The 13841-nt window shown below is 44.7% G+C and overlaps 1 protein-coding gene across 1 annotated transcript in view; it reads right to left on the bottom strand.

Annotated features, from left to right (window-relative positions):
• The window catches only part of ANTXRL (ANTXR like), a 359532-nt gene that overhangs the window by 61010 nt on the left and 284681 nt on the right, over nt 1-13841 (bottom strand). Inside the window, exons 14-15 of the mRNA XM_069611191.1 lie at nt 4344-4382; nt 1560-1658 (exon numbers count right to left, since the gene is read on the bottom strand). Of these exons, the coding sequence (XP_069467292.1) occupies nt 1560-1658; nt 4344-4382 (138 nt within the window). The remainder of the gene's footprint in view (nt 1-1559; nt 1659-4343; nt 4383-13841) is intronic.

Here is a 13841-nt window from a genome sequence, read left to right as displayed (position 1 = left end):
ATCCCTCCAGGTGCACATGCACTCCTCATTACCACCTCCAGTTCCACTAGCACTACCAAAGGATAGGATTGGTGTCATCACCTCTATCCAAAGGCAGGCGTTGTGCCATCCTCTCCGCTTGAAGGTCGAGTTGAAATCAGTAATGCTAGTGAAAGTTAAGTATAGTTGCCTCACACCGGGTGATTTCCTCCACTGCCACTCAATACCTAGGTCATGGACACAAGTGATGACAATTCAGTACTAGAGGTTTAACTCTTTAGAAAGGTGGGGTATTTCCAATAAACCTACAATGCGTTTCATTAACTTTCAGCCAACTCCATGTGTGCAGACTCCATTTCCCTCAGTCAGGATGCACAGGTACCAACCTACAGAATCAGCAGGAACACCAGGTCCTTGTCAGGCAGCCCCTCCCTCCAATCAGAGTAGCAATCAACATGTTTTCTCTGGCATGTGTAGTTGGCAGGATAGCTCAAGCAGAACGTGTTAATCTTGGGAACAGGGCCATGTCGTGGAATATAGGCGTGTTCCTCTGGTGGAGCTGGCTCACCCCTTCACTGCCCCCACTGCCCCGAGTCAACGCAGTGAGTGCCCTGAGCAGCTAATAAGGTATGATATGATATGATAGTTTATTTATATAGCGCCTATACACAATGTGTTTCAAAGCGCTTCAAGGCAAGGGAGGGAACAAGGGAAAAAACAATTACATTCTTACAGGCCATGAACAGTAAGGATGTGAAATTAACTATCATACTCAGCCTGACGACATTTCAGATAGTGCAAGAACTAAAACATAGATAAGGAAGGGAGGGGGAGAGTGGGAAGGAAATGGAAACAGACATGCGACTATCGTACTAGGCCTGACGACATTTCTGGTAGAGCCGGAAAAAAAACAAGAGGTGAGGTAGAGGGGTGCAGAAAGGAAGGGGAGGAACAAAACAAGCGACTATCATATTAGGCCTGATGACATTTCAGATAGTGCTGGAGGGGGGGTGGGGAGGAAAAAACCAGTAAGAGGAGGGAGGAGACAGACGAGGTTGCTATCATACTAGGTCCAGGGACAATTCTGATAGAGTAAGTGCATAGAAGAAAGTAAGGGGAGGAGATAGGGAAAGGAGGAGAGAACAGGGAGTTAGCAGTCAAAAGAGTGGAGTAGCAAGAGGGGAGAGTGAATATTTGATTATTACAGCTGGGGAAACTCTGTCATAAAGCACTGTATAAACTACCGAATTATTATTATCATCATCAATGCATAGTCAAACTTAAAAAATGAAACCCGTTTATAATTCCCATAGAAGCATTATATAATGCCATAATTTCATGGGACAAACTGTCTTCAAGATCACAACATGGAAAATGAAAGCATACCTACATTACGTGGATAAATACTGCATAAGTCACTATCTTTCCTGAACAGAATATGAGAAAGTTCTACTTAGTTGTTCGTGATCACTGCATTAGCCCTTTCAGTCAAGCAAATAGCAGGGGGATCTTTGACATATTAATGCGTTTTGTAAACACTTTAGTGTTACCACTTTGAATAAAGGAACTAAGCTTCCTACCTCCATCCGCTTGATACCGCCAACCCCTCTTCCTCCATAGTACGATGCATCCACAGTGGGCCATTTCTTCTTGGGAAACCCATCCTCATCATCAGACTCCTGGAAAATAAAATTAGAACATGGTCTTTTTCCCTGCAATTGTCGTGACACGAGATGAACAACAGCTGTCTGTGCAGAATGCTTCTATGGGACTGGGCTCTTGAAGAGGGTACGGATGCCACCGAGGAGAAATAAAAGCCTCTTGTGCCTCCAGCTGCAACTAATGAGAGAGTCAGAGGCTGCTCTCGCGGGGTCACCCCTCTGCAATGAACGTCTTCATGCCTGGCCTTGAGAGCACAAACCCTGCCTAACAGAGGCTGCTTGGAGAACAGAATACAAGTGTGTGATGAAAGGACTGTCTGGTGACACCAAGTAAATCACAGTTAATAAGGGAAAAAGAGTTTCAGTGGTATGTATGGAAAATGGGGAAGAAATATAGTGTGTTGCTTTTTTTCCAAATCTGCCAAGAGACTCCCTAGCCAGGACTGTCCAACAAGTGGGGCATGAAGCAAATGTCGTTGGGCCCGCTGCACATCTGTAAATTCCCACAAACTGCTGCTGACTGGGCATTGAGGGATTTGTGGGTGGGCCTTGCCTGCTAAGGCCCTACCTTGTCTACGCCCCTGCCTCAGTTCACAGGAGGTTCAAGCTGAGCGTGAGCATTTCATAGGGTATCTTAAAGACCAATCACAGCAGATAGAGAGACACGCCCTGCGATATCACAATGATGGCACACAGTATTATTGCAGCCATGAGCACCGTGTGTATCCAGTAAGATCCAACTCCACCAAGGTCTTCTCAGACCATCTCATTCTACAAGGAACTGACAGAGGCGAGTGCCGACGCTGCCTGCCTTCGAGGTGTGGAGGCCAAGCCTTCTGTTCCCTGCCAAGAAAGCCTCTTTCACTTTTGAAGGCAGTTCCAATCCCGCTGGTTTGCCGACGGCTACTGCTCAAAGTAGATCAACGTCAAAGAGAATAAGGAAACATGGCAGCGCTTCAAGATTTGACATGCCGTTTTAGATTCAGCAGTATCCTTGCAATTACTTTCAGCCTGCCAGCCTCCTTTCCCCTCGACGTCCATGCTGCCGATTGCCTCAGCAGATGGCTCACCCTCTTACCAGCACTTCATCTCACCTGGTGTTGTCACCATACTTGGGCGTTGGGTGTACTCACCGCATTGCTTCTCTTCAGTGATTGCAACACGTCGAGCTGTCAGTGTGAGCAAAGTGAAACTCCCACTGCCTTAAGGGCAAGCACCAGAGTGATTGGGAAATGTGACAGCATAGCACTGTGTAGGTCCCCCCCGCCCCCTGAGGTTCGGGGTATTGGCACCAGGAGCAACTTTCTTCTGTCTGTCTCTCCATCATACGTGATTAAAGTAGCCCCCACAGTGCTAAAAACATCTGTGGCTCAAGCATTATCGTCAACATTTGTAATTGCTGCCAAAAATCGACTTTCTCTCTCCAGCACCAGAGTCCGATGTGCTGCTTTTCTATAATGCATCTTCCAATTGACTGGCACACACCACTTTTCCACCCGGCTGCTACCCGTCCATCATTTACACGTCTATCAGCCATCCTGTATCTACCACTACTCTTCCATCTACCTCTCCTTGTGTTCCATCCATCCATCCATCCATCCATCCATCCATCCATCCATCCATCCATCCATCCATCCATCCATCCATCCATCCATCCATCCATCCATCCATCCATCCATCCATCCATCCATCCATCCATCCATCCATCCATCCATCCATCCATCCATCCATCCCTTCTTCATTCAGCCCTCACGCATCTCCCATTCTCCCATCATTCAGACATTTAGTCTTCACAAGTCTGCCAGCAAGTCCTGCTTCGCCAGTAGGCCCTCTGGGCTTCTTTCAATGGGTTGCAAGCACCCCTATCGGCTTTCCAGGATGTCCACCACTGCCTACTTCACTGGAATGCCACACACCTGTTACCTGATGCCATCTTTCCGCAGAGAACACTCCATGGACAATGTGACAGGGCCGCACGCGTGTGTTGTTGGAGCGGGAAAGATGCATTCAACAGAGAGCAGGTTTGGGAGCAAAAAACAAAGTAGGAAAAAAGGACAACAAAAAAAAAAAACAGTGTCCATGGGGATGTACCCCGCAGGAGAAAAGAAATGAAGGGGTTCATGACGGTGATCCCATGAAAGGAGAGCCGGAAATAGAAGGAAACAAGTGCGTACTCCTTTCAGAATGTTAGAATGGACGTGCTGCCTGCACCGCAGGAGATCAGACCCAGGTGTATGTAAAACGAGCATTACAATGGGAGATACAAAGAAAATCCCCCCAAGATGGCGCAGGAGCGGTGGCGACAACCTGGTGAAGCCGAGCCTCTGGCAACCGGTCAGGAGCAGAAGGAGAGGAAGCAGAGAGCGAGCTCACGTTCTGCAGAAACCGGAGGCCCTGGAAAAGTGACCCCGGTTCCTGCGACCCCTCCTTCCCTGCCCCGTCTTTCATTCTTCTCCCCCTTCACCGATCCGCAATCACTGACTCCCACAACTTGCCACCTGACTCAGTGACAGATCTGCTCCACTGCTGATCAAAGGCAGATCATGCCAGCCAGGTGACACGCCCATACCCTTCCCATGTCCAGGTGTCTGGCGTCTTCCGAATTACAACGTGGTGGCATAGAGGGACGGCAAATATTGCCACCTCTGGAACCCTGTAGGGTCCATTTTTCTACAATAAAGGAAGGGTAAAATAACCACTTACTGGTTCCGGGGGAGGAGGCGGTGGAGGCTCCTTGATGACCTGTAAAATGGAACAAGATGAAGATCAGAATCAATATTATCACCACCCAATCGCTGCGAAATAGAGGAATTATGCCGCCTTTCCTGCAGCTGCCTCCCGAGATCCGGGGCAGGTAGAGGTACATTATATCTTATCCTCTGCTCATGGGGCCTATGAAACGAATACCAACTTTGACAACCTGGAAGGTGTGGCAAAGTAAAACATTACAACCTGCGGCAGAACATACAGTTCAGGGATTTTATTAATTTCCGGAAAAGTGCTGTAAATTGTCGGCTGGTTTGCAAATCTAGTTTTTGATTTTGAGAAAGAGAACCCTTGTCGGATTCCAGTTTCCTTTGCGATCCTCAACTTCAGATCCCAGATTGCAAAAGTTTTTTAAATTTTTTTTTTTACTTGTAGTTCATTCCGCAATGCACACTGAGAGTTGTGATTTCAAATCCCAGCATGCCATTTTCTTCCATACAACAGCATCTCAGTGACTTCGTGGAACTTGGGACATCCAGTCCCCAACATGTAGTCTCTCATATTAGCACAAAGAGATATTTATTGACCTCCTAGGAGCCAATCAGAATGTTTAGAGTGAAGTCAATAACTAGTGTCATTGACTGCGCTCTAAATATTCTGCCTTCAAAAGCAGACAGGTAAACAGCAATGCAATTTCCCAGCTAGATTTCTTATAACAAGACACTTTGCGCCTGATTCATAGAGCGTTTTCCTATGGGATTGCACAATTATAAAAGACTTCTGTGTATCACGCCCTTCATCTCATAGAGAACCTTTGTTTTGGCTGCAACACACTACGTAACACATGAAAGAAAACGCTAAAAACAGGGGAAATGCCTTTTCTTTGTTATAAAAAACGGTTTACTTTTACATTTCACAAAAAGCGTGCTCATGTTAAACCGGTTTCAGTTCAATCAAGTTTGCAATTAAAATGCTTAATTTATGAGAAGAACTATGTTATTCAAACAGTACAAAACAAACCACATTTAATTTACTAAGTTGTCCATTCACTTTACACAGTATTAAAGTCAAATTTTTTACTTCACCACCCAAACTCAAAAAGATGTACTGCTACTACCACTATGTGCTAACAACGTTACAGACCTCAGGAGGGGTAATTATCACTTGGGATAATGAGTCTTCCCCAACTTATGGCCCTCGGCTTCACCTTGGGCCATAACCTGGTGGCAGGTCATTATCCCACAATACTGACCTCTCCCTTGGTCTATAAGGCAATATTATAGTCCTGCTCTTATTGTAGTCTAGTTCCATAGGTTCCATCATGCAGAGGTACTTTTCGTTTCGACCCTCTGTGTGTGCGCTTAAGTAACTTTTATATCAAGTTTCAGTATGCAATGGTTCTCTTAAAATTCACGTAGTCTGTGCACTCTAGGAACTCTGACCTCGGGATTTAGTATGCAGCATTTCTCTATACGTGCATATTTCTCAATAGGGACGTCATTCGGGGGTTGCAAGAGCGACCTCTGCTGATTGACTGGCGACCTCTGTCAATCTCTTGCGACCTCTGTGGGGCGTGGCTGAGGGGACGCGGCCAGAGCTACCAAGCACGGTGCCGTGCAATGATGCCTTTATAAGACTCCTCTAGCGGCTCAGTGACTAGCCACAAGTCCTGCTCCAGGCCAATCCAACGTGTGCTTAACTCCTATTGGCAAAAGAGATATTGAGAGATTGAAGATGTACCCAATGGGAGAGCTGGAAGAAGCGCCATTGGCATTTGCCAACCAACAAGGAACCGGTATGGGCGGGGTTTTTACAAACTGACCGCGGCAGTGCGGGGAGCATTGCAACCCATGTAACAGGAGAGTCGGCTAGGAAAGTCATAATACAATGAATTGCACGTTTTAAAAACACAAAGCCACCGAAAAGGAAAGATGAACATGGATTTTTAGTGATTGGTTTTACACCTAACTTGCCTCTTATTCCAAAAAGCAAATACGAGTTTTGGGACCGGATTGTGCCAATGTGAAACACTTTCGTAAATCAGGACCTTGGTGTTTACTTTCTGATTTCACAAATAATGTCAGCCAAGAATTGCATGGACACATAATGCTGGTGATTACATTTATCTTTACGTATTCACAAGATGTACGACAAACGCGTGAGGTTGCGGAATGATGCCCTGTGCCATGCACCTATCCACTCTTCCTTTAAACTCTCCCTGAAGCCTTCATTGAATACAGGGGAAGGGAAGCGCTACACCGTCACCACGAAGACAAGCCAAATCTCTGTGCTGAGTGTTGAACATCGTGAAGTGCGTCAGATTATGTCGCTGCGCCTGCCATGTTTTATTTGTGTTTTGGTGTACGCGGACATCGCCGGTAACACATATAAAACAACACAACAATGCACTTGTTAAACTTATGAAATATTGTATCGGAAGGTGAGGGTTAATGAGGGGGGATGGGATGTGGAGCAGGGTTTGCAAAAAGTGGTGTTTTCTTGTCATCTAAGTCATATGGTAAATAGCGTTGTAGAGTTTGAAATCTGAGGCAGCCACCTGCAATGTTTGATAGAAAGAGCGGGTTTGCAAGTGTATGGGAGTACCACTTCTCATGAATGCATTGAGACATGTTGTTGAAAAGTCAGAATGTATTTGCATTCTGAGCGAAGGTCACTTGCTTTGCTTTTGTGGTTGCGAGCTCAGTAGGCCCACGCATCCGACTGTACCCATAAGGGTCAATTGTTTTTTGACCGTGAGCGAAAGGGAAAAATTCAGTAAGAATGCAGGGAGTGCAAGTTTGGGAAAAATACCATTTGATAAGGTTATGTATTCAAAACGTTTGTTAAAACACATGTAATATCAGTTGAAGATTCTTTGCTGCAAGTACGTCGCTGTCTGGGTTATAACGAAGACAATGGAGGCGGTAAATATTGTGTAAATTTACTTTTGCCCACTCTACACCGGAACGAGTTATTACCAGAACAGTAATGTTGGCAGTATAACTGAGGTACTATCTTTCTGTGTAGCTGTCAATTTCTTTTTTAACGTTATGGAGAATGCAGAATCTCACCGTTTGTAGGCTATCATTAGGTTCACCCATGTGCCACGCTATTATTTATTTAAAATGTCATGTATGACCACATCAATTTGTGTATCAGTTTCCACGTTCTTTTTGGTTTTTTTGTGCAATTGTTTGGTAAAGGTTGGGTATTGATACGTATTTTCTGTTACGTTTTCTGAAGAGCTACATTCTGCCGTTCTGTGATTGCCATGGATTCCAGATGCCAAGTGATGGGTTCTTTGGATGCCAAATGCACGTACTCGTTACCGGCTGCCTAACCATGACTGTACTGTGGGACGACCGGGCCGGCCCCATTTGTCCATACGCTGGAGTGGCCATTAGGAGTAACATAACATCTTTTATGGTGGTGTAGTCCAAAGTTCATGCCGACGTCTTGGAAATCACTGTGCGACCGAAGCGGTTGCTTTATCGCAAGTGAATACTTTGTGTATGCAAAAAGATCAACGTGTGGCTCCTGATTAACATTTTCGATGACGACGGAACAAACAAAGTTACTATTTCATTGCAAATGGGAATAGTCCGATGGTCTTGGACAGTTTATTGTGAAATTAAAGTACTTTACAAATTCTAAAATTGTTAATGTTTTCCTTTAAAAAACAGTTTATTATTTCAAAATGTTAAGTGCTACGTTCTACGTCGCTGTGTGGTCATTTGCAGGTTCTGCATCACGGCACGTAGGTGCTTATGGGTGCATTTGGCTACGCTGGAGAGGAACGTCATCCAGAAAGGTGTTGAATATCACTAGGGTTTGTTATGTGAAAAGATGTGGGAGTGTTTTCGTATTACACAAGTTTCGTAATGTAGTTAAAAAACGTTGCGGTATATGTTTATTGACTGAGGGGTAGGCTGCAGCCATGGGGACTGGGCAGAATGTCGGGGTCATGGAATAAGGTCATGATCCACACAATGTGGCTACTGGTCATGACCAGAAGGGAGAAAAGATAGGATTACAGTGGCCATGTCCACCTGGGACTGGCTTTGTGGTAAAGTTGTTCGACATTATGATACATTTGAAAGGAAGAAAAAAAGTGCTGGTGGTAATATGTTAACAGCGTTTCCTTTGTGCTATTTGCAGGCTGCAATGGAAAGCGAAGAGGGGCCATGTATGGAACAACCACCTTTCCTTTCTATGGTGGCCATGTTGGAAAAGGATTTTGTTTTGTATGCAATTTATTTTTTACTATTCTTAAACTGTGAAAGGTAGTTCTTACAGGAGCATTTAATTTGTTTATGGATGTTTTTTTTTTGGAAGGACAGCTAAGAAGGAAGGTTGCGGACGGAAATGAGCAAAGACACACCAAACAGTAATATGGGGAGCTAGGCGGAAGGGGGAAAATGTAGTGCGTGTGTTCTTTCTAAGGTGGGGGCAATGTTTCTCATGCTCCATCATTACAGCAGTGCTGGTGTTTTTTGGGGAGGAGGGATGGCCTTAGCTCATGTTGTTTTCAGATAAATAGTATTTTTGCTAAAAGTATGTATTGTGTGCTACATTGTTAATGGCTCACTACTAATAGGTGTTGGAGCTGTGCAAGGGAAATGTTCAAGGTGGCAGTTCCTACATCAGTAAAAAATGTACTTCCACACTGTCCATGCGGAATAGATCTTATTGTTAAGTGTGTACGGATTCTCGGACACGTCACCGTGCTCTGCGCCAGTATATGGTCATGTGCTGGGCTGGCCTTAGGGGCAGCAGCGCCCTGGGCGAATTGGCGCCCCCCCCCATGCTCCCCTGGTCAACAGGGGCCGTGGCTACGGAGTGTTTTGTTTTTTTTAAATCTCCTCGCTTCGGCAAGGAGGTAATTCTATTAATAGGGTGCATTAGCACCCTATTGTTCCTAAATGCGCTCTGCTGCCACGGACGCATCGACCAACAATGAGCAGCCTGCCGCCACTATGCCGGCTCGGGGGAGCCATTCAAAGACTCCCCCGAGCTGGCGTGGGGCTCACGGTGCCTTTTCTTGGTTATGGCGTCTGCGGCAGAGGGGCGCATTTGGTGTCAATCGTGTGCTAAGCACCCGATTGACATTGAATGCTGCGCCTTCTGCCGCTACGCCAGCTTCATGTAGCCCTTGAAAGAGTCCCCCGAGCTGGCATGGCGGGGAGCTTATGGCGCTCTGGGGAGCGCGGCGCCCCGGCTGGTCGGCTCGCCCCCCCTAAGGGACCGGTTCTGGTCATGTGGCATTCTCCGCAAGTTGTGCAATGAAGTCAGATGTTACTTTACATTATGGGTACGTGCCACAACTAGAAACCGATGACCTTTAGTAAAAAAAACGTACAGGGACGTTATAGGTAAGTTGCGCTACTTAAAACCTATCAAATTCAGTAAAAAAACTTTATTAAAGGGACGTTGTGGTTAAGTTGCGCAACTAAAAAGCTATTAAATTCACCAAAAAAAACATTGTTACCGGACCGTTATGGTTCAACGTAAAACCGAAAGACCCTTCAAATTTGCCAGTTATTATAAGCTAAGCAACCATAACTCGCACCACCGAGTGCACTGCAAAGACTAACACCCAGGACATCAAACGTGACATCACAAATGCCAATGATGACATCACTGATGGCATCACATGTTTGGCTCCCCCTTTTTTCCTTTACTGACAGATCTAGGCCACATAGTTTACTTCAGTAACAGTCAGGAATTAAAATTGAAAAGGTACTATATTTGTAGACTTATCCTTCAAGTATGTTCTTACAGTAATTCCCTTACGGTCCAGTGAAATCATGTGAAACGTATGCAGAGGGTAAGTAGCAGCTTTGCAACTGAGCAATCATTTCTCTGCATAAAGGTAATCAGTTAGGTTATGAACACTTTCTGCTACTACTGCTCCTTTTTTCCTTACTTCAATTTCCTTGTATATACTCATATTTGTATGTGTTGTTGTCTCTTTGTGTTTTGTCTGTAATAATGCAATTATGTAGTAAGTGGATTTTTTTACCTACTTATTACATGTTTCACTGTACGCAAAACTCTAATAAGAAAGCAGTTATCATTTCATTATTCAACAAGTCAAGATTATGACTAGTGCACCTTCATCATGTATGCTACACAGAAGAGCTATGTTTCTGCATTACTAGCTTAGTACACTGGATAGAACTTCGTAATGGAATGGTTTTTGTATCAATGCATTGCTTATTGTACTAATTACTATGATATTTATTCCAATGACCCTTGACACTTTTTTATCCACATTATAATAAGAATCCCTTGTACAGACTTTTCATGAAAAGTAAATGCACATGTGATGTCATCAGTGATGTCATCAATGACATTTGTGATGTCATGTTTGATGTCCTGGGTGTTAGTCTTAGCAGTGCACGGTGGTGGTGCGAGTTATGGTTGCTTAGTTTACCATAACTGGCGAATTTGAAGGGTTTTTCGGTTTTACGTTAAACCATAACGTCCCGGTAACAAAGTTTTTTTTAGTGAATTTAATAGGTTTTTAGTTGCGCAACTTAACCATAACGTCCCTTTAATGAAGTTTTTTTAACTGATATATATATATATATACATATATGCCCATTTGCTTTGATTAGTATGTGGCTGTGGAAGTGCAATGCTTGTTGGTTTGTATAGCGCTCGGAAGTGACAGTCATGCTAAATTTCGCTCAGTAACTGACCTACCTTTACGCTTCTGCTTGCCACGTGCAGCAGAAGGTGTGCAGTACGGACCCCACTGCGATGCTCAGAGCCAGAAGAGCAGTGGAAGAGAACTTGTGCAGTGCTGTGCCAAGTTATGAAATGAGTTACCCTCCCTCTTATTTATTATTAATATGTTTGCCTCTCTCTTTGTTGGAGAGCTGTCATTCTATAAGCCTCTGTCCTGCTCCAGGAGAGACAGCTCCTGCCCTGCTTTGAAGGGATTGACCTTGTCATCACTGCATGCACTGCCCTGTCCTGTACAGGCAGCAACTATTCGTACCTATTTGTTTGTTCTGACACATCATAGAAGGTGTGTGAGCCGACCCTGTTCTGAAAACTAAAAGCCGCCCCAAATTGTAACCGTATCTTTTGCCAAAATGCACATTCACAAGGTGAGTACGAGAGAATGAGGTGCAATGTAAGTTCATAGACAGGGTGCAAGAGTGTGGGAGAGTGTTGAACCTATGGGAACTGTAGATTGACAACTGTGAGTACAGTACTTTGGGAGTAAGCTGTGCGGGCCTGCCATTTAGGTAGTCGTGGGTGCAGACAGATTGATAGTGACTGTGTAAGAGAGTACTTGGAACAGTGTGGGGGTGTGGGTACTGAACACTGAGGGTAGACAATTGCTGCGAGAGATCCCGTACAGAAGACGGGGCTAGAGGACCGTGGATCGTGCGATATCTTGCATCTATTCCCCTTTGTGGAATTGTTATCGTTATGAGGGCAGTTAAAGAGACTCCAGCCCACGCCCAGGACCTTTCTGTAGAGGGAGTTTCTCTAATGCCATTTGCCACCTCAGTGGGTAGTATGCCTACCTGGCGACAACGACTTCTGCCCTCAGCGGATATCTCTTCAGTGCTATTGACTGTCACTACCCAGTATTCTGTCTACCGGCTCTGGTCTCGGCCTATTGTCTTCGGCGAATTGCAATACTAGTAATGTATAGAAACAAGAACTTGAAATGTTTTGTTCCTCTTGAGTTATGTAAGCACTTTGAAGAGATACAGAAAGATGGTTAGGTAGCAGTATTTGCCAATGCACTAACCAAGCCCATTTTAAACTTAGCTCTAGGCTGTGAAGGAGATGAAAATCGGAGACGTCTGGCTGTTTTGTGCAGGAGTAATGAAGTCCATGAAACAACTGCAAACAGTACAACACAACACTGAAGGTAACTTGTAGAATGAGAAGAAAATGGGGTGAGTGCCAAAATCATTGAAGACTGTGGATGCCATCGACTAGAAGAATACACGTTCTCTGGTGAAATATTATCCCTCTCCCCTTTTATCCTGGCGTTCCCCTATCCCTATTCCTGCCCCTGTATCCCCAGAATGTGATTTCACTCTGTAGTCCTGTTGAAATAACAGGGTGCATCCACATAAAGAGGTGATATAGGTTCATACACTTAGCATGGCAACATGGACCTTGACACACTGCTACATATGATGATCCATTCTTGTATGAAATGTCACTATACAGTGATACCGTAACCATATTTTTCTTAGTGTGCTGAGGGATAATGCTTTATGATGCCACTTCATGTGCTGTCCATCGCGTGGGCGGGGCCAAATTACATCACTCCCTGTGATGTCACACGGGGCAGGGGCAAATGACATAATTTCCGGTGATGTCACTTGTGGGGTGTGGCATTGTGATGTTACTTCTGCCACCCCTGGCAGTTTGGTGAAATTACATCCCTGTTTCTCAATATGTGTTAGGACCTCTAACTCCCATATGCAACAGGAAGCATCTACCCTTAGTTTCAGTTTCTCAGTGTGCCAGAGGAACTTGGACTTCAAGCTGCATCATTAATTGTCACTTTTTCAAGGTACTCTACTAACTTTGAACTCAAGTTCCATGAAACAGAGTTTCTCCTACTGTTTCCATCTTCAATGCTTCCTTTCTATTGGTGTTTGGCCCAGAATGTTTTTGCTCCATCCCCTGCTCTTGATCCCAATTTCACACTCAGATCACAGGTTCCCATCCCTGAGCCTGCATTCCCATCTTGGTTCCATCTGTTGCCCCATCTGACTCTTACATGTTCGCATCAGGACAAGCTCATATGGATCCTCTGGGCCCCGACATTTGAGTCACATCTCCGCTGATCACATCGTCTTCACATCATTCTGTGATCCCAATGCCTGACTGGAATTATGGCTTTGTCCTCACTGCTGAGAAGCGGCTTCATGTCTAACATCTTTATGACGCTCTCCAGCTTGGCATGTCCTCCTAGGTTCTCCATGATCATTGTGCCCACACATACAGTATACCATAGCTGGGACTACTGTGCCAATAGCCGATGATTGCACCTTCATGCCCATGTTGCTTTTCTTTTCTTCTAGCTGTGAAATTGCGGTCTGTGTCACCTGACAACAGTCAAGGAAGACAGACTTCTGACTTAGCACATGGCTCAATGGTATGGAGGGCTCGCCATCAGAAAGGTGGGTGCCAGTTTACCCATTCCCAAGGCACTTATATATGATGCTTCAAGTGGTAACTTGAGTTACTTTTGAACACTTAGATTAATATTGGCATGTTTTGTAATAATAATAACCTCACGGTTTTTGATTCTCACATTAAATTTGTGCTTATTTATATAATGTCAACAGATTTAATCTAGGCATGGGTGTGCTTGACTTGAATGACTTGTCAAACCCTTGAAGAAAAGGTTTTAATTGGTTCCAGTCATTTGAGCGTCCATAAAGATGGCTCAGAAGTTGAATCGAGCAAAGCCAATAAATGTCTGAATCGTCTCAAATCGGTTTGATA

The sequence above is a fragment of the Ambystoma mexicanum genome, chromosome 8, assembly GCF_040938575.1.
Source record: "Ambystoma mexicanum isolate Mex_15411 chromosome 8, UKY_AmexF1_1, whole genome shotgun sequence".
In the NCBI taxonomy this organism is placed as follows: Eukaryota; Metazoa; Chordata; class Amphibia; order Caudata; family Ambystomatidae; genus Ambystoma; species Ambystoma mexicanum.
The sequence above is the reverse complement of the archived record's forward strand: the minus strand, read 5'-3'. Positions and strand labels throughout refer to the sequence as shown.